At 38.7% G+C, this 21,503-nt stretch overlaps 1 protein-coding gene across 4 annotated transcripts in view; it reads left to right on the forward strand.

Moving 5' to 3' along the window:
• Positions 1 to 21,503, forward strand: part of CSTPP1 (centriolar satellite-associated tubulin polyglutamylase complex regulator 1) — a gene marked incomplete at its 5' end in the record, with an annotated part of 164,029 nt that overhangs the window by 71,227 nt on the left and 71,299 nt on the right. For all 4 annotated transcript variants that reach the window (XM_079788552.1, XM_079788551.1, XM_079788554.1 and 1 more), the window contains one exon: positions 1,409 to 1,539. In XM_079788552.1, coding sequence (XP_079644678.1) covers positions 1,409 to 1,539 — 131 coding nt within the window. The remainder of the gene's footprint in view (positions 1 to 1,408; positions 1,540 to 21,503) is intronic.

Raw genomic sequence — 21,503 nt, forward strand, 5'->3', positions numbered from 1 at the left:
TAGAATGTTATCATTTTAGACTTCCTTTGCTAGAAATGTGGCCTCCTCCATTTATCAGTAACAGCTCATTTGCTTTCTTTTTCATTTTCCTTTGCTCAAGACAATAAATAGCACCGCCACAAACTATGTGGTTAGTTTAACACTTTCATTGCTTTTTAAACATCTCTCACCTAATCTAATTCTTTGCCGGGTATTGGCCTCATACTTTCTCATAGTGTTTTAGAATTAGATTTCTATGCTACTTTTCTAAGAGGGAAGAAGAGTATGTAATTAACTTTTTTATATAGCACTGTTAATAATAACAGGAAGAGGTTTATTTTATCCTATAACACACTATACCTTAAAAACAGGTTAGACACTTCCCTCTGAACTTGGTCAGGGAAAAGAAAAATGGAATGGATGGCTCCTGACATTTTTTCCTGTTCAGTTCAGAGGTTCAGAATTTTTTTCTCTCATTAGTCAACAAATGAAAAGTGGCATTTGGAATTACCATTGTCCCTCTATTACTTGCCATCTTCATTTTAATGTCTGCTTCTCTATAACATTAACACATTTCCCATTCATGATTTACTTGTCAGGGAATTTAGGAGTTTTCTGGAACCTGAAGTCTGCCTTAGGTAGTGTTGATTACTGGATAATTGCCTATTCTTTGGTAGAATTTCAGTTTTTAGATTACGCCAGGCTCTACAGCCTTTACTTCTTTGGCAAAAGAACCCAAAGGCAATGGAGTATATTTTTTCCCCTTCCCCAGCCCAGCTTAAACAATGACTCACTTGGGCTCTGGAGTTTTGCTTCACACTTTAATTCAGGGGCCACTTTCTACCCTTGTTCTTCTTATTTGCTTTTAGTGTTCTATTTGGAACCTTTTATATCCTTTGGCACATGGATTTTCCTCTGAGGTTATTGTCAGAGAAGTATGCAACACCACCCCTAAACTGGAACAGACAAGCTGGTTATGTCCCATAAGCTTTGTTGTTCATATGGCAGCTGATAGAGGTCAGAGAGTACAGAAAGAATATCTTTAAGGAAACATAATTCCAAAAAAGGTAGGGAGAGGAGTATGCTTCAAAAAATATGAGTGCCAGTGTCAGCCAATTAAAGACGGAAAGATTTCCCTTTATATGAAATGCTCCAGTGACTGCTAAAATTTCCTCAGGGTGTGTATGTGCGAAGTGGGGAAGTGCTCAGAGGAACTGGAATGAAACAGTTTTCAGAGGGATATGGTTATGTGAAGAGACTTCCTTCTAGAAGGACTTGGTCTAATTTATAGTTCAGAGTCTTATTGGAGAAAAAAAAAATCCTTTTTCCCTTTTTGGCAGTGCTTCTGTCTGGTCTTGCTTTTTCATTCTGATTTCGACCTTCCATAACTATCCATCTAATGATGAGTTCTTGATTGTTCTCTTTGCAGCTTTAACAGTGTATGTCAAGGAACTCACATTCTCTTTCGGGAATTCAGCTTCATCCAAGCCACCCCTCACAACAGGGCATCATTCCTACGGGCCTTCTGGAAATGCTTCCGAACTGTGGGCAAAAATGGCGGTAAGTCTTCCCAAATATTTTCTTGCCTTCTTTTCTTCCTACCAAACTTTTATCTTTCTTTGTTCCTATAAATACTATTTGGGTACTAGCCAGTTTGGCTCAGTGGATAGAACGTCGGCCTGTGGACTAAAGGGTCCCGGATTCGAATGGGATCAGGGGCACATGCCCAGGCTGCGGGCTTGATCCCCAGTAGGGGGCGTGCGGGAGACAACGGATCGATGATTCTCTCTCATCATTGATGTTTCTATCTCTCTTCCTTTCCCATCCTCTGAAATCAATAAAAATATATATTTTAAAAATATTGTTTGGTCTCATGCTATTCAAGGTTATAGGCACACCTTACTTTTGAGGAGCTGTTCCTCTTGTGTCAGAAATACTACCTCCATTACTACCACCATCACATCACCATCACTAATGAGTGTATTAAGAGCCAAGTGAAGCTCTGCTCACTTGACATGCAGTAATTCACTTACTCTTCACAACATCTCTCTGTGGTGGATACTGTAAACTCCATTTTATAACTAATGAAACTGAGGATCAGAGGGGTTAAGTAACTTGGCAAGGTTAAACAGTAAATGCTGGGGCTGGATTCATACCCAGGCCATCTGGCTCCAGAGCCTTTGCTCTTGACAAATATTAAAATACCATGCAGTAGCCCTAGCCAATTTGGCTCAGTGGATAGAGCGTTGGCCCCAGGACTGAAGGGTCCTGGGTTCGATTCTAGTCAAGGGCATGTACCTCGGTTTCAGGCTCAATTGAGGCCCTGGTCAGGGTGTGTGTGGGAGGCAACCAATTGATGTGTCTCTCTCACATTTGATGTTTCTTTCTGTGTCTCTCCCCCTCCCTTCCACTCTCTCTAAAAATCAGTGGAAAAATATCCTTGGGATTAACAACAACAAACAATGCCATGCAGTAAATTCAAGGAATGATGTGACTGCAAAGAAATAAACTCCTGGGTAGGGGGAGGGATGGGAATACTATTGTTAGAGAATGGAGAGAGAGTAGATTAGAGAAGGTTCTCCTGAGAACTGGCTGTTTGACCTCAGTTGGGAAGGAAGAGTAAATAGAAGTTGTACACATGGATAAAAGAGAGAAAGGCATTCTACTAGTAGGTAGAGCATGTGCTGTGGTGTAGAAGCATAAATGGAATAAAAGAAAGACTCAGGTACTGAAAGACATTTTTTTTGCCATAAAAAAATAAGTTGTATTTCATTCTGTAGGCACTATATGAAGGATTATAGAAGAGTGATGTAGTGATATGAGACAGTATGGAAATGGCTTAGAGGGTGAGACTAGAAGCCAGGAGCATAGTTGGCAGACTTGCAGGAGGTGAGGTGCGAGAAAACAAGAGCCAAGGCAGCAGCCATAGAGATGGAAGGTGTACTTTCAGAGATAGAATCCACAGGACTTGGTGATTTGGTTTGGCATGTAAGATGAGTGGGAAAACCAGTTATAAATTTCCGGGTAAGTGTATAGTTCTGAAGCATTAAGTGCACTCGTATAGTTCTGGCACCATCCTGACCATCCATCTCCACAACTCTCTCATCTTCCCAAACTGAACCTTTCCACCCATTAAGCACTAACTCTCCATTTTCCCCTTCCCCTAGCCCCTGGCAGCTACTATTCTACTTTCTATCTCTATGAATTGACTACTCTAGGTATCTCATATTAATGGAATCATATTATATTTATCCTCTTGTGAATGACTTATTTCGTTTAATATAACATCCTCAGAGTTCATGCATGTAGTGGCAAGTGTCAGAATTTCCTTCCTTTTTAGGGTTAAGTAATACTCCATTGTATGTGTATACATTTTATTTATTTACTCATCCATTGATGGATATTTGGGTTGCTTTCACATTTTGTCTAATGTGAATAATGTGATGTAAGTTTTTTAAAAGTTTATATTTCTTTGGGATACAGTTAAAAAACTTCAGCCGAAACCGGTTTGGCTCAGTGGATAGAGCGTCAGCCTGCGGACTGAAAGGTCCCAGGTTCAATTCCGGTCAAGGGCATGTGCCTTGGTTGCAGGCACATCCCCAGTGTGGGGTGTGCAGGAGGCAGCTGATCGATGTTTCTCTCTCATCGATGTTTCTAACTATCTCTCTCCCTTCCTCTCTGTAAAAAATCAATAAAAATATATTTAAAAAAAAACTTCAGTAAGCAACAGGAAATATAGGTCAGGTTCTAGAAATATAGATTTTGGGAAATAGAGTAAAGTTGACTAAAGTAAATTTTTCATTTCACCTTACAAATCCTTGAGAGAAGAGCTATGTACACAGGAAAATGCAAGTCATTTTTGTATTTGCATACGGTTGGTTTGGCATATTCTGATTATATTCTAAAGAAAATATTAAGGAAAACACTGGTTGAAAATGTCTTGATTGAGATTTTAAAGATCTTGGTGAGATGAAAGGCAAAAGGTATCCACTGACAGCTTCTTTTTAAAAATAGAATTAGATTCTTACATTCAGAACATTGAAACATTAAATTGCTCCAACATTTTCTGATTTAGCATCTCTACATCAAAACCTTGGTTCACATCTGTTTTTAACCATTTGTACGCCATAAGCGTCTATAGACGCAAGCGGAGGACCTTTTTAAATTAAATTCAAAATATTGTGGCAGTTAACTGGTTAAGGGCCTCTTTGTATCCCCACCTTCATATTGTGTGTTATTTAAAATTACTATTGAATACTTTTAACACAGTTCCTTTAGTGATTGTAACTTAAAGTAGAGGAAGGCCTAAACTATTTCCTCATTCATTCAATTAATTATTTCTGGTAGACTTACCATGTGCCTGGCACTGGGGTGAGAGTAAGTGAACAGGTACACTCCCTGCTTCCATTGAGTATATAAGATCTCCCCATCCTGCTCTAATAGATGCTACTGCTACTTTATATTTAGCTACTGAAATTTTTTTTCTAAAACTCCTTCTACTTAGTGTCTTATTAGACCATTTCTACTATCCTAAGAAATAAGTAAGATAGGTATTATTGTCCCCATTTTATAAACAATGAAATTATGTAATTTGTATAATTGCACAGTGGATTAGTAGCAAAGTTGGAAATAGAACTCAGATTTACTAATTTGCTAATGTGCTATTTCTACTATTTCTGCTACTCCAATCATATACGGCTTCTATGACATGCACCCTCCAGAGCCATCCATCTCAATTACATTCTTGTGCAAACAATCTTAATGTGCTGAGAATAGCATCATCTCCTTTACAGAATATGTACTAGTGGGCAAAAATCAATGTGACCCAATTTTAAGTGAACTACCTCAGAAAAACTAACCCGTTGATCTCAAAATAAACAAAACTGGGAGCTGTGAATGTATAGGTGGAGTTTGTACTATTTCAACAGAACCTGTCTTTCCCAATCCTTCCCAGTCCCTTAATCAGTTAGCAAATATATATTGAATACTCTCTATATTGAAGAATGGTGCATATAGACAGCTGGTTTCTGTGAAATAGCACATGGAGATAACTATGGAAAACAGTCTTTAAATGTCCTCAATTCTCTTCCTGCTTTAGAAGTGGGGCCTCTTCAAGAATTTATTTACTATCACAAGGGATCCATATAGCATGTGGACTCTTAGCAGATGTGGGTTTCTTTATCTTTCTTATAGCAGCTGCCATTGATTCATCCAGCTGTTGAGAGGGAGCACCTCCAAGTTCTCCTCTGTGCCATAAACATGACCTCGATTTTATGCTGGATATTTCTTGCTATGCTTCTTAATCAGACAGTTTCTGATTTCTTAAAGACCAAATGCAACATTTGTGTCTAGGTGATACTAAAATATTTGGTTAAATAGCTTTAATATATTCTCAGTTTCTTCCAGGAAACTTTAGAATATTTTTCTGTTCCAGAATGTGTCATTCCCCAATTTTAATCCAAAATGAGCAAAAACATTCAGAGGCAGGGTTCCAAAAGTAAGTATTAAGCCCCATTTTTTCAAGTAGAATGCCAAGTACCAGACTCCTATTCAGTGGAACCTCTACTATATTATTCTCCTGCAGACAACTTCCTTAGAACATCATGTACATATTATAGCATTATCAAGAGGAAATAACTCTTCTGGGAGGTAGCAAAGAAGAGCAGAGTTCCAGTAAAATATATCTAAAACTGAAGTCACTTTGTGAAAAATAAGGACCTGATCCCTTCTGAAACAGTTTATCCAAGTTTTTAGCAAGTAGAGGGATGCAATGTCATTTCTGCATATCTGAGTAGTGAATAATGCTAATTTTCCTATGTCTGAATTTCAAATAACCTCATGAAGACTATAGCGAATCTCTTGCTAATAGGCAACTTTAAACTCTTGGAAGAAAAATGTCTATTCAGCCCTAGCTGGTTTGCTCAGTGGTTAGAGTGTCGACCTGAGGACAGAAGGGTTGCTGTTCGATTCTGGTCAAGGGCATGTACCTCTGTTTCAGGCTCTATCCCAGCCCCTGGTTGGGGTGCGTGTGGAAGGCAACCAATCGATCTGTCTCTCTCACATTAATGTTTCTCTCTCTGTGTTTCTCCCTCTCCCTTCCACTCTTTTTTTTTTTTTTTTTAAATCAGTGGCGGGGGGGGGGAGGGGGGAATATCCTTGGGTGAAGATTAAAAAGAAAAAAAAGTCTATTCAAACAACTTTAAAATTCAACTTCTTGCTTTGGGATTTCTTTCAATGTAGAAAGATTAATCTAAATTTTTCAAGTCTGGCAAATATTGAAATTCCCTTGAAGTAAATCTCCACTTCTGTTTAGGAATATTGGCTCAAAAGTTTTTGTCCATATTTATTTTTATAGTTTATTAGAATTTTTATTTTGAACTTTGTGTTTTTACCAATGAATACATATATTTCATTTAATAAAATGATGATAGGTACCTCCTCTTCGGCCCATGAAGAAGTACCTACTAAGGGAGTTGTCCTCCTGCCATAAACAACTAGAAATCAGACAATGTCCAATGTATGAAACAGGACTGTGGTCCCTGAGAGGCAGTTGCCAAGTGATGGTACAGGAAGGAAGATCATCATGTTAAGGAGATGAGTTGAGGAGACAGAGATTGGGGTTTAGAGAAACCAAGGTGGCCAGAATTTGTAGGACAGAGTACCAGAGAGGAGGGAGTAAGTAGCTCAGTTAGTTCTGGAGAGCTTCAAGCAGATATTTGAGTCTTTGGCTATAAATTCTGCACATGTGTGGGTTGGAAAAAGAACCACCAGAAAACAGTTCCTGAAGTATTCACAGGATAAGGGGTAGTTCACACTTCTGCCAGCCAGAGTTGAGAAACCTCAAAATACATGGGACATTGGCATTGGATAGAATCCTCATCAGCTTACAAGCAAAAATATTCAACTTATAGGCATGTCATTTAACTATATACCTAAACAAAATTAATACTCCTTAAAGGAATTCAGTAAAATCCAGCACTCAACAACATAAAATTTACAAAGTCTGGCATCCAATTAAAAATTACCAGACCTTAAATAGGGCAGGAAATATGACCCATAACCAGGAGGAAAAAATCAATCAATAGAAACAGACCCAGAAATGACAGATGATAGAATTAGCTAACAAGAACCTTTGAACAGTTATTTTAAATCATATAAATATGATCAAATATGCAAAGGAAAACATAAATCTATTAGAACGGTACAAATGGAATTTCTAAACATAAAAAGACAGTATCAGAAATGAAATAATGGTAATAATAGCAATTAACATTTATTAAGTACTCCCTATATAGATTATCTCATTTTTCTTCACAGCAATCCTATGTGGTAGGTAGATACTTTTAATATAGTTGTATAGAAAATGAAACTGAGATTTAGAAGTTCAGTAACTTGTTCTAGGTCCCACACCTAATAAGTGAAAAAAGCTAGTGCGGAAGAAGCCAGAAAGCTGACTAAAAGAGAGTATTACTTTTTAAATGTGTTATCCATCAGATAGTGTACGAGATGCTTGAAATATGAATGAGTAAATGGCAATACTTGCCCTCAAGGAGCTCACATTCCAGAAGAAACAGAGGAGTCTAGAAATAGTTTCCATAGAGTGTAAGTGATTATTAGAGCCATGTGTAGGATTCAGTGACAGTACAGGGAGGAAGTAGTTTTTCCTGCAGAAGCTGGGGAAGGCTATAAAGGAGTGAAGGCAGTTGGAATGGATTTTGGAGTAGTAAAAGCTATTAAGCAAATAAAAAATACATTCTAAAAAGAAAAAGCAAGAGTTTAAAAGTATTATGACATAAAACAACATGGTTCCTTTGGGAAACACTAATAGGTTCATTTTGGCTAGCGCTTAACACGTAAGAAGGAAATTAGTAGAACCTTAGGAATTTGTGTGGTATTCTCACATATGACACTGGCAAAAGTATGGAAAGTAAGTAGTAAGACTGAGGACAAAAACCAGTTAGGAGCCAATTACAGTAGAACAATAAGTGGCATGGAGATGCAGAGCTATTTAAGGAGCTGGTTTGACAGGACTTGCCAATTGACGGGGTGTGAGGTGTGGGAGAGAAGAGTCAAGAATAAGTGACAGAATCTAAAGTATTGCCACTTTCATCCCTCCCTTTCTCTTTTCCTTTTTTTTTTTCTTTCACTTTTTGTTTTACTCTGAATTCACTGTGTTTTTGTCTTCATAGTATTGGTATATTCATTCATTCAACAAAATTTATGTATCAGTTGCTAGTGATGAAGCAGTGAGTTGGACAGAAATTCCTGCTCTCATGGAGTTGTAGTCCAATAATCTGAGATTTGGGGGAAAAAAAATGAAAAAATTCCTGTCTTTTTCAAAGGAGGTCACATTCTAGGAATCAGGAAATTGCAGTGGGTCTGAATGATCATATGATAAAAAAGTTACTTTTTCCTAAAATATCTAATGTTATAGTGGGTGAAGTGATCTCAAGGGAAAATGCAGAAATTTAGGCTGAAATAAAGTATTTGGTCTGATTTCTCTGTGTAATTGCCTCAAACTTCCACTTGACGTTGCTTTCACTAATCCTCATCCTCACCACTAAAAACCATTCTGTGAGGATTAACAGCGTTTACTTCAGGAATGGGTGGCTGCCTGGTTTGAAATATTAAAGAATATTTGTTACTTTTGTAATTTTTAAAATAAACAAATGAAAATCCTTCCATGTAATCTCTTCACATTTATGGGTTCCTCTGGCCAGTCATCTTCACCTGCTCCCACCAGGGCTTCGCTTTCCTCATTTTCCCCAGAAACCGGATGTGGCCAATAAACAATTTCTTCAACCTCAAATTCCTGTTTCCTATCTCCCATTTCACTTATTTCTCCTGAGTTCCTGATTTTCTTTTCTTTTTCTTTTTAATTTTTACTTCCTTCTTCAGAATCTTTTCTCCAGGAAGAACATTGACATTTAATGTCCCCTCAAAGCTTTCACCTCACTACCTCCAATAACTTTACTCTCTCCCTCTATTTAATTTCCCATTTTTTCTATGTCGATTATTTGGGCCTGTCACACTTGTCACGCAAGCATTCCTGGAATGCTTTTGTCACCACCTCCTCTTCTACCCAACCCTCCTCATGCTGCATACATAATATCTTAGGTTGCTAACCTCTCTTTGTCCTTTTAGGTCTTAATTTAAAAGAAGGCTCCTTAAAGGAACCTTCTCTGTGACTTCTTTCTCATCTGAATTAGATCCTCTCATTATTCTTTTCACATCATACTGTAATATTTAGTCATATCATTTATTATAGTTTCTAACTAAATATTTTGGATGCCTCTACGTAATGTTCATTTCCCTTATTAAACTGTAAATGTTATGAGGGCAAGAACCTTGTTTGTTATGCCAATAACTATATTCCTAGCATCTAAGATATATAAATGATTTATTTTGTCATTTAATATGAAGGCTCACCATTTTCCAACTACTATATAGAGGATAAATTATTGAATGCATTATATTATCATCTCTTTTTTTAGAGTGTAGTGTTGGTTTTGAAAATCTGCTTTATACTAACTTTTCAAGTTGATTAGGAGCCTTGATTTAAAATAATAGCTACCAGTTATTTGCCACCTACTATGTGCAAGGCACTTGCATGTTTGAACTTCATGTTCAAAGTGCCCCACTAAAAACTGGCCCATTAAAAGCTATACTATCTTAAAGAACACCTAATTGAAATATTTAGTACCCACTAAATATTTAACAAGCATTAGAAAGGTTTAGATTGTATGCTAACTTTAAACATTGGCGAGGATCTGACTAATAGTAACTATTTTTCTTCTTTTGTGTTCTGGATCCAGCCTTTAAGCTATGAAAGATATCACAAGCTAGTAGTCAGCTGACTACACGTGCCTTGAACTGCAGATGTTTTCTTTGGTTTGCAGTGTTAAAAATAGTTTTTTAAAAATTAGATGCCAACATACAACATAAAAATCTCAATTCAATTTCACTTACAGAATGGAAAATCCAATACCATGCCCACATTCCAACAGGGAGACAGTTCGCCAGGGCAGAAGTGCAGCTGCTCCCTTCAGACTGGGCATGTGGCCTCAGATTTACCACCGCCCCCAGCTGCCTTGCTTCATCTGCTTATGTTTCCTGCCCGGCCTCTGTAGGCATTTGAGTTTGCTCCCATTGCTTTAACTTCTTGGTCCATTTATAATCACTTGAAAGGTTGAGTTACACTGTTAATTCAGAACAAGGAGTCAGGAGCTTATTCCTCAACTAGATTCTCTTTCTCTTTTCTCCTTATTATCGTGATGTCTCAAAGAATTTTAGAGTTAATTTTCAAAGTTAAGAAGTTTGAGTCCTCCAATTTTTTTTTTTAAAAGATGGTGCTGGCTATTTGGGGCTCCTTGCAATGCCTTATAAATTTGAGGATTGGCTATTCTATTTCTGGGGGAAAAGGCTGTTATAATTTTGTTGGGACTGTGTTGAATCTGTAGATTGCTTTGGATATTATTGATGCCTTAACAATGTTAAATCTTCCTATTCATGCACATAGGATGTCTTTCCATTTTATTTATGACATCTTTAATTTCATTCAGCAGTTTTCAGTGTGCAAATCTTGTACCTCCTTGGTTAGTTTTATTCCTAAGTATTTTATTGTCTTCATGCAATGTAAGTGGAACTGTTTTTCTTAATTTCCTTTTTGCATTTTTATTGCTAGTTTATAAAATGTAATTGATTTTTGTACATTGATTTTGTATCTTGCATCTTTGCAGAATTCATTAGCTATAACAAAACTGTTATGTGTGTGTGTGTGTAATCTTTAGGGTTTTCTACATAGAAGATCATATCATCTATATATATAAATGCCTAAGTGACCAGCCGATCAGCCAACTGGCTGGTAGCTATGATGCGCAATGACCACCAGAGGGCAGACGCTCAATGCAGGAGCTGCCGAGCTTGGTGACTTGGCAGCTGCGGTTCTTGGGTGACACACCTGGAACCAGAGAGGAGGGAGCCTGATTCCTGGGTGTGTCACTTAAGAATCACCCTCTCGCAATCCGGGACCCCTCAGGGGATGTCGGAGAGTTGGTTTCGGCCCGATCCCCACAGGCCAGGCCAAGGGACCCCACTGGTGCATGAATCCATGCACCAGGCCTCTAGTTTTTAAGTAAAGATATTTTTACCTTTCCCTTTACAATTTGGATGTTATTTATTTATTTATTTATTTTTGCTTAATTACTCTGGTAGAACTTCCTGTACTATGTTGAGTAGAAGGGGCAAAAGCAGAAATCCTTGTCTTGTTCTTTTTTTAAAAAAAAATATATATATATATATATATATATATATATATATATATATATATATATATATATTTTACTGATTTCAGAGAGGAAAGGAGAGGGGAAGAGAGATAGAAACATCAGTGATGATAGAGGATCATTGATCGTCTACCTCCTACATACCCCACCCTGGGGTTCTAGCCCGCAACCCGGGCATGTGCCCTGACTAGGAATCAAACCGTGAACTCCTGGTTCATAGGTCGCCACTCAACCACTGAGCCATGCTGGCTGGGCTGTCCTGTTCTTTTTTGTTGGGAGAAAGCTTTCCAGCATTTGGCTTTAAGATAAAAGTGTATCAAGAAAATTATGATTTAAAAAGAAGAAGAAGAAAAGAAAATTGTGATTCACACAAATAAGTAGCTATAAATACTAACATTTTTTTAAAATCTTAAAATAGTTACTTGATTTTAGTTATAATGATCCACATATTTAAAAGAAGAGTGATAGTAAATTTTTGTGTCAAAGCTGAGTTACTAACATACCTGACAATTATTCACATCCCTAATTGATGAATAATCATTTTGGAGAAATCAGTATCTTCACATATAGTTTATTTTTATTTTTATTTTTTTTTAAATACTAACTTATTTTTATTTTAAGAAAATTTTAAATCATTACATTATTAGAAACATTTTTAAAACAGAATGCTGACCTAGAGTTAATAATCTTGTTCATAACTTCATTTGAGCAGTGGCTGAATTCACCAAAAGGTGTCTGTGATTTAAATCACATTTATTTTTTTATTTTTTATTTTTTCCAATTTTTTTATTAAGGTATTATATGTGTACATATCTTACCATTGCCCCCCCCACCCCACTCCCATATATGCCCTCACCCCCCAAAGTTTTGCGTCCATTGGTTATGCTTATATGCATGCATACAAGTCCTTTGATTGATCTCTTATCTCCCCCACCTCTCCCTAACCTTCCCCCTATAATTTGACAGTCTGTTTGATGCTTTACTGTCTCTGTATCTATCTTTTTGTTCAATTTTATAATGTTCTTTATTATCCATAAATGAGTGAGATCATGTGGTATTTTTCTTTCATTGACTGACTTATTTCACTTAACATAATGTTCTCCAATTCCAATTCCTTAACTCATTTGAAGAAAAATAAATGTATCTTATAACATTATGTATATGAGTTAGTCAATGGTGTTGTTTCTTAAAAAGTTCAGATACCTCAGAGGATGATATAGATTGAATTGTGTCTCCCAAAATTCATATGTTGAAGCTCCAACCCCCAATGTGACTATATTTGGAGGTAGGGCCTATAAGGATGTAATTATGGTTAAATAAAGTCATAAGGGTAGGGCTCTGATCCAGTAGGATTAGTGTCCTTATAAGAAGAGACACAGTGAGAAGGCAGCCTTCTGCAACCAAGGAGAGATTCTTTACCAGATGCTGACCCTGCTGGCTCCTTGATCTTGGAGTTCCAGTCTTCAGAACTATGAGAAAATAAATTTCTGTTGTTTCGGCTACGCAGTCTATGGTATTTTGTTATGGCATCCCAAACAGACTAATATGGAGGTCATATTTTTACCCACAGTTTCAGCACAGAAAAAATTAATTTTGTTTTGCACATTGAGTACAAATTCTTTTTTGATTCATCACTAACATTTTTAAAAAATCCTTACCCAAGGATATGCTTTTGTTTTTTAATTGATTTTAAAGAGAGAGTGGAAGGGGAGAGAGAGAGGGAGAGTGGGGGGTGGGGAGAGAGAAAAAGAGAGAGAGAGGGAGAGAGAAATATCAATCAGCTGCCTCATGTATGTGCCCTAGCTGAGGATTGAACCCACAACCTTTTGGTGTATGGGACAATGATGCTCCAACCAACTAAGTCACCCAATCACTAACATTTTATCTGAGGCTGTAAATATGGCTGTATTGTAAGCCTAAATTTAGCTATGCAACTTATCTAAAATATCAATAAGATTTCCAAGTTAATAACCCTACTTTAATGTAGAAATAATAGTAATTTCTTATTTAACTACTAGAGGCCCAGTGCATGGATTTGTGCATCGGTGGGGTCTCTCGGCCTGGCCTGCAGGGGTCTGGCTGAAACCAGCTCTCCAGCATTTCTGGAGGGGTCCCAGATTGTGAGAGGGCAGTTCTTGGGTGACGCACCCCAGAATCAGGCTCCCTTCTTTCTGGTTCCGGGTGCATCACCTGAGAACTGTAGCTGCCAAGTCACCGCAGCTCCCGTGTTGAGCATCTGCCCCCTGGTGGTCAGTGAGCATCATAGCTACCAGCCAGTTGGCCGGTTGCTTAGGCTTCTATATATATAGATTTTCTGACAACTGTCAGTTTTCTGTCAGGAAACTTTAGTATTAAAGAATAAATTCTGGTATCATTACTAATAGCTTTGCAAATACGGAAAGGTCTGCAATTTTTAGGTCATCTTAATAAAACTAATAGTCTGTTTGTATATTATCCAGTAGTGTTTTGGAAAATGCTTGCATAATTTTAACTGCTAATGCTTACACATCTGATGACATTTTAAGCCCTTGTCTTTTATATGATCCACTACATAAATTTTTCATGCCATTGCTTTTCTAGTCCCAGTACAAAACAACTACATTTTTACCACTTTATTTGTTAGTGTGATAACACTTAAATACTTCTATTTTATAATTATCAATCATTTTATAGAAATCTACTTTGTTTGGTTCCATAACTACATATAGAAACATGTAACAGGAGAGTTTGATAACATCTCTACTCTCACCCAGTAGAATTTAAAGATTTAATGTAATCTCAGCCTTTATGCCAACAAGGTAGTGCAAAAGTAGTTTTACAGTTGTTGGTATGGAAAAAGACATTCAAGTTATGATTATTATAATAGCTTTATTAACTCTGTGTTTTGTGTATTCATAACTGTAAGCTTTTGCCCCACCTTGTACTCCTGTATTAAAAAGACCAGAGCAGATAAAAAGCTTCCTAATCAGTGACACATTTACCAATTGAAATGTATTTATTTGTGAAGCAGGAGAAACTCCATAATGAGTTAACCTGAGAACACAGGTTGATAACATCAATATATTAAAATTTACTATGTAACATTTACTGTGTACTTTCTTGTAGATTTTAATGAAAGGTGTGGAGATTTTTGTTGTTTGTTTTTAATCCTCACCCGAGGATGTTTTTCCATTGATTTTTAGACAGAGGGGAAGAGAGAGGGAAAGACAGAGAGAAATATCAATGTAAGAGAAACACACGATTGGTTGCCTCCTGCGCAAGCCCTGACCAGGGCCCAAGCTGGGGAGGAGCCTGCAACCAAAGTACATGCCCTTGACCAGAATCGAACCTGGCACCCTTTAGTCCTCAGGCCGACACTCTATCCACTGAGCCAAACCAGCTAGGGCTAAAGGTGTGTTTTTAATAAGAAAAGTATTAAAATTAAACATTTGTAGAGCCTTACAAATGCCTCTGAAAATTCTAGGATTCTGTTTTGAAAACTGATGCACTTCAACCCCGTACCCTTTGTATAGATACTGGATAAAAATGAGGGCCGAGGGTCTCTCAGTTAGTTGGTAAGTTCACTTCTTCTGACTCTTAGTCAAGTGCTCTAGCCCTGATACTAAATGAACACAAATATATTTTATGTCATTTTGTCTCTGAGATCAATGTATAATTTCCTAGTGTGTAATCAATGAGTTAAAGCAGAGGAATGTATTGCAGTTGTTTGTGATTTTATATCTTCTTTCATTGCTTTACAAGTTCTTCAAGTTTTATTTTACCTGTCTTCAAGATTTAGTATACAGTTATTCCATCTTTTACTAAAATTTTTAAATCTTGATTCTTATTATTGAGGGGAATAGAGTACTTGCTTTACTGCATATTCTATACTTTGAAGAACATAAGCAAAACTTGGAAATTCTTTGAAAATACAACCGAGGGTTTTTTAAAATTAGGCTGAATGAGACTTTACCATGAGATGTGTCAATGTAAGAAACATCGAAACCTGTAGAGAATTTTTATGAGTTTATTTAGGCCAATTGCTGAGAAGCAAAATCTCAACGGATTGAGAAAATGTTCCAGAGAATTGTAGTTTTGCAGCTTGTTTTATACATTAGAATCAGAGGAGGAAGCATAAGGAGGGTTACATGAAATTCACTGGTGGTAGATTAAGGGGGTGGGAAAAAGCAAATTTGGGGAAATTTCTGGGAATGGATAAAAAGTCAAATTTTACATTGGCGGGTACAGGATAGTTAATAATTAACATTTACAGCTCATAGAGGTGTGATATTGGGGGGAACAAGGTAACAATGACGGGTTCTATGGTCTTGCCCTCTCTTGTGGTGAGTGTGCTCTGAGGGGTCTGGAAAAGATTACTCTGACATTCCAAGGGTATGTTATCTTAGACCCAAAAGGCAATAGACAGCCTCGCTTTAGGTAAAGATTGACCTTTGTCAGGGAAGCTACAGGCCTAGGACAAGACTACTCGCCATGACCTGCTTTTAGTTAGGAATTTGTGTGTTCAGACCATCCTATATGGCTACTTTCAGTCTCTTGAGTTTGTAGGGCCCGCCATGCTGGCCTCCCCTGAGCTTATCGGCTTTAGTGTGTGGCCCCCTTTTCATCCACAGACGTTATTAAAGCTGTTCTGTAATGTACATTTGCCAGAAAAGGAAATGGTATCTCTTAGGCTTCAGAAATCCCTTACTCTCGTGGGTCTGTTAGAAAAGAAAGTAAATGACTAAATTAAAGTTTACACACCGTGAACCAAAATAAAACCACCTTAGGTTAAAGATGTCAATTAAATAAACCATGCTCTAATTTGGTTGTTTTGGTGGGTTTTAAGCTGGAAGTGTATAAAAGCAAGTATAAGTAGTGTTGAAAATTTAATCTTTTCCAGTTTTATTTTGCTTGGCATAACCTGCTCGTCATTCCCACTGCCACCACCTGACCCTAATTTAGAGCTCTAATTAAACACATCGGGGAGGTTGTCAAAATGACAGATTTCTTGATCCCATCTCCAATCCTCTGGATCAGAGTCAGCAGGGGAGGGGCTTGGAAATGTATTTTTTAACAAGCATTTCAGGTGATTCTTATTATCGCTCAACTGTGGGAAACATAGAATAACTTTTTTCTTTGCTCCAGTCCTTGCTCTACAAGGGTGGTTTCAACCCTGGTTGCATATCAAGCTCACTTAGGGAGCTTTTAAAAATACTAATGCCCAGACCACTTAATCAGACTAATCAGAATTTTTTGGGTTGGGGCCTATGCAATCTTTTTTAAATGCTTTAAGTAAAATAAAAATTTTATTGCAGTACAACATATGTAGAGAAATGTGCAAAATAATAAATGTACAGCTCAATGAATTTCTATAAAATAAACATACTCCTGTAATGTCCATCCAGGTAAAAATAGAGAACATTACTAGCATCCTGGATGCCTCTCCCAGGCCTCCTCCCAGTTATTAATCACCTCTCGGGTAACCACCAGTCTAATTTTTATCACCATAAACTAGGTTTTGAACTTCGGGTAGCCAGAACCATAGAGCATACACTCTTTGGTGTCTGGCTTCTTTTATTCAACATTGTTTTTCTGGTTTGTTGTTGGGTTTAGCTACAGTGTTGTTGTTTTTTATTGTTGTACAGAATTCTATATTATGTATAATCCACAGTTTGTTTATTCATTCTGCAGTAGGTGGCATTTTGGTTGTTCTTAGTTTTGGACTACTACAAACAATATTGCTGTAAACATACTTTTATATGTCTCTCGGTGTATAGATTTCTTTTAGGTATGTACTTAACAGTGGAATAGTTGGGAATGTGTGTGTTCAGCTTTAGCACATACTCCCAGATTTCCAATGTGATTGTACCATTTTCCACATTTAACTGCAGTTATGAGAGTTCCTGTTACTCTGCAGCTTTTTGTGGGGCCCACACATTTTAAAAGCTCTGCAGTTGATTTCAATACACATTGAAGCTTGAGAACTACTACAAGACCTTTTATAAATATAATTCTATAAAGCACAGGCCTGGGCTTGTCACCTCTGCTTAAACATCAATGGTTTTGTGTTGCCTACTAGTGAAATAGGAATGCCATTACCTTACATTTTAGGCCACTCATGATCTAACCCCAGCCTTTCCACCCCCTACTCTCCTATTCATTACCTACATTCTCACCATACACTCACTTTCCCCCTAACACTCCTTAAGCATTCCCCCTCGCACACCTTTGTTTATGCTTTTCTTTGTAGAACTTTCTCAAATGTCTGTCACATTCCTGCCCATCCTCAAGTAGACCCAGCTCAAGTAATACATCTTCTAAAAGTTCTTGTGATTCCCACTTCCTCCCTTCCTTGCCCTCCCTTACATCTATTCAAAAGTGAGATCTCTTATTGCACTTATTTTTAACTAGAGGCCCGGGGCATGAAATTCATGCACAGGTAGGGTCTCTAGGCCTGGCCAGCAATTAGGGCCGATCGGGTTCCCCATCTCCCTGCCTCCCCGCCTCCTCCTTCCCTCTCTCCCTCAGTGCCCTGCCAACGCCACTGGTCACCCGCCATGTTCTGCACCACCCCCTGATGGTCAGTGCATGTCATAGTGAGTGATCAAACTCCCGGTCTCCCGGTCGAACTCCCAAGGGGACACTTTGTATATTAGCCTTTTATATATATAGATTTCTTATATTAAATGGTATGTTTACTGGCAAACATATAATCTCTTTACTAAAATATTGCATGGGGTTAAAAATAAATCAGTGTTTATGTCTTTGCTACCTCCCCATCTAGATTCTAAATTTGTATTATCAAACTTCATGGGAAGCTCTATAGAGAAAGACTACTAGGGGCCCGGTGCACGAAATTTATGCACAGCGGGGGGGGGGGGTTCCCTCAGCTCAGCCTGCACCCTCTCCAATCGGGGACCCCTTGGGGGATATCCGACCACAGGGATCGGGCCTAAACCAGTGGTCAGATATCCCTCTTGCAATCGGGACTGCTGGCTTCTAACTGCTCACCTGCCTACCTGCCTGATCACCCCTAACTGCCTCTGCCTGCCTGCCTGATCGCCCCTAACTGCCCTCCCCTGCCAGCCTGATCTCGCCCCCAATGGCCCTCCCCTGCCGGCCTGATGTCACCCCTAACTGCCCTCTCCTGCCAGCCTGATTGCCCCTAACTGCTTCTGCCTGCCTCATCTCTCCCAACTGCCCTCCCCTGCCAGCCTGGTTGCCCCCAACTGCCCTCCCCTGCCTGCCTGATCACCCCTAACTGCCTCTGCCTCAGCCCCCACCACCATGGCTTTGTCTGGAAGGAAGTCAGACACCCAGAAGATGGCCGGTTGACCCGATCTAATTAGCATATTACCCTTTTAGTAGTATAGATAGATTATATAGGATAGGATTGCTTAAATGGGGTGGGGGAAAACCTTTTTCAGCAGGAGGAGATGCTCTTGGCAGACAAAAACACACAATCCCTATATCTGGACTGATAGCCAGCCATATGCACTATACTACCAAACTGGTCATGAAAAAATTGAACCACTTTCTTACACCTTACACCAAACAGCTGTTGCCCTTAACCCTTTGCACTCGCTTGCTTTTTTCTCGATTCCTTTATTCTAATGCTAACCGTGTAGAGTCACACTCGACATCCGAGTGCAAAACATTAAAACCCCTCCTCAGCCCCCACCTTAGGTTCTGCCTTCGCAGTCCACCCAGATTAGGTTCTGATTGGTCGGTTTCTATGCCAGTCAGTGTCAAAAGCTCACCTCCTAGGCAGCCATTGGCTCCTGTCACTTCACTCAGATTTGGTTATGATTGGTCGGTTTCTATGCCAGTCAGCATCAAAAGCTCCATCTCCTAGGCAGCCTTTGGTTCCTGGCAGTTCACCCAGATTTGGTTCTGATTGGTCAGTTTCTATGCCAGTCAGTGTCTCCGGGCCTCTCTCTGGGCTTGATCAAAGAGGCAGGGCTGATCAGCAGCCCTCAAGGAGGCCCAGAGAGAAACAGAGGTGTAGCTGTTGGCAAAGCTGGGAGAGAAAGAGAGAGGCAACGGCTGATCAACAGCTGCCATGGAGGCTAGGGATCAGACCCTGCCTCTCTCTCTGCAGGCCTCTCTCTGAGCCTGATCTGCAGCCCCCTCGGCAGTCAGTGCTGAGTCGCTGCACCGGCACCGGCTGCAGTCAGTGCTGGGTCTCCACGGCAACCCAGCACTGACTTTCGGTGTTCGGTGGAGCCTTGGTCGTTATGGACCCTGGCTCTTTATATATATAGATAGCTATGTGACAGTCAAGTTACTTTTTCTAGGCCTTACTTTTCTCATCTGTAATATGGATCGTATTCTACTTAAATGTTGTAAGAACAAAATAACGGACTAAAGCGTTTAGTAATTTTGGCACTTCATAGCTGCTCCATTGATGCCAGTTGCTTTTGTCATTGTTAGCTCCCTTGAGGGCTGCGACAGCATATTTTGTTTCTGAATCTTCAGTCAGTGCCATTGCTTGTGGTAGGTGCTCAGTAAATGCTGGGTAAATAAGTTAATAAATGCCTGCTGGATGATTGGATAGGCCGTGCTTATTTATAGTCCATTTCCAATAAGTTCAGCCTGTCTTGGAAGGAGCAGTTGAAATTTCAATTTAACCATCAGATAGAGACAGAAAGTAGGGCTTCTATTACAAACTTTAAAAACTATATTTAAAAGGCCAAATCCCAGTTTAACCATGCAAGAAAACCTCCAAGAGCTATTTGCTGTTTGTTTGTTCATCTTCTGATAAACATGCCATGACTTGGGGAGAGCATACACTTCCCCTGCAGGCAAGCGTGGGTTTGGGAAGTTGAATGTAGCAGCAAAGGGAAGAAATCCCCCACTCTGAGGGAGAGGTTCTTACAGGGACTCAGCTAAACCCATTTGCAGTTTTGCTGAGTTATTTACTAAGATGAAGGGACTGGGTGTGGTAGGTCTGAGATTCCTCATGGGAAGTCACTTCAAGAATCTCCTTAATTTCCTCGCCCTTCATCTTTGTTCTCTGGCTTCGGTGCAAGGGTGCAGTCGCACCCAGTTGGCTGCTGTTCCCAGCACTGAATTCTTTGAAGCCGGCTGTTGCAGCCAAGGATTCTCTACCCTGTTCTTTTCCTCTTGCCCCGATTTAAAAAACAGTTCTGGAAATTCTCATCTGGCATGGAGATTGATGAGAAGGAACTTTGTGGTTTGCAAGCTGTTTTTCTAGATACATGGGACCAAAAAGGACCTTTAGAACTTTAAATTATCATTTCTCGAAAACCCAATATTGATGGATTTTACATGCACAAATTATACAAAGTAGGCTCTGCCATCACCACTATCATTTAAAAGTATTTTAGTGCTAGGATGGTGGTACAAATGTTATGAAACTAATACCAGAGAGCATTTATCACCACCTACGACACTCACAGGAAGAATGTAAGAATGTATTAGCTGATTAAAACTTCAGGAAAGATATGCAACAAAACATACAAAGATTAATGGGTAGTCAAGAAAATGTTTACCAGTTGACCATATTTTTAAAAATATGAACAAATGAATGAAGTTAACCATGTTACAATCACAGTGGGTAGGATGACAAAAGAATTGGTAATCTGAAAAATATATAATTTCATTGTTCAAAACCTTATTCGTCATGCTAATCGGCCAATAATTCCTTGGAAGTATATATCTACTTATAAAATAAATTTAGGAAGCAATGATGGACAAGGAAGTGATAAAATTTTAGGCAGACATTTCAAATCTATACTTATTGTCTCAAGTTGCAGAACAGCATGATATGGTATACCATATATATAAAATTACATATCTTTATGTCTGTGTAGGTTTACATGCACACAAATATGTTTGAAAAGAGGTTTACCAAAATGTTATTAGTGGTTTCCTCTCAGTGTTGAGGTTTTACTTTTTTTTTCACACTTTTCTATATGGTTTGAGTTTTAAAATAATGACCTTGTAACATGTTTATAATCACACAAAAAATAAAGCTATGTTTATTTTGAAAGAAAAAAAGTTGACCATTAGCTGCATGCCCAAAATGGTACTAGAAGTTATGAGGTATAGAAAAGGAGGCTGTGATCTGGCCACATCTAGTTGGTCTGGTGTAGAGTTTAATCAGGTGTCAGGATATGTCATTTGAAGAAGTGCTGCAGGCCACCAGGAAGAGGAGAGGTCTTGGGGAAGCTTTCATTGAAGAGAGGAGGTTGGGGACCTGGAAAGATGGGCAGAGTTTCACTAGGAGGAAGGAAG

Source organism: Cnephaeus nilssonii (genome assembly GCF_951640355.1).
Source record: "Cnephaeus nilssonii genome assembly, chromosome: 13".
NCBI lineage: Eukaryota > Metazoa > Chordata > Mammalia > Chiroptera > Vespertilionidae > Cnephaeus > Cnephaeus nilssonii.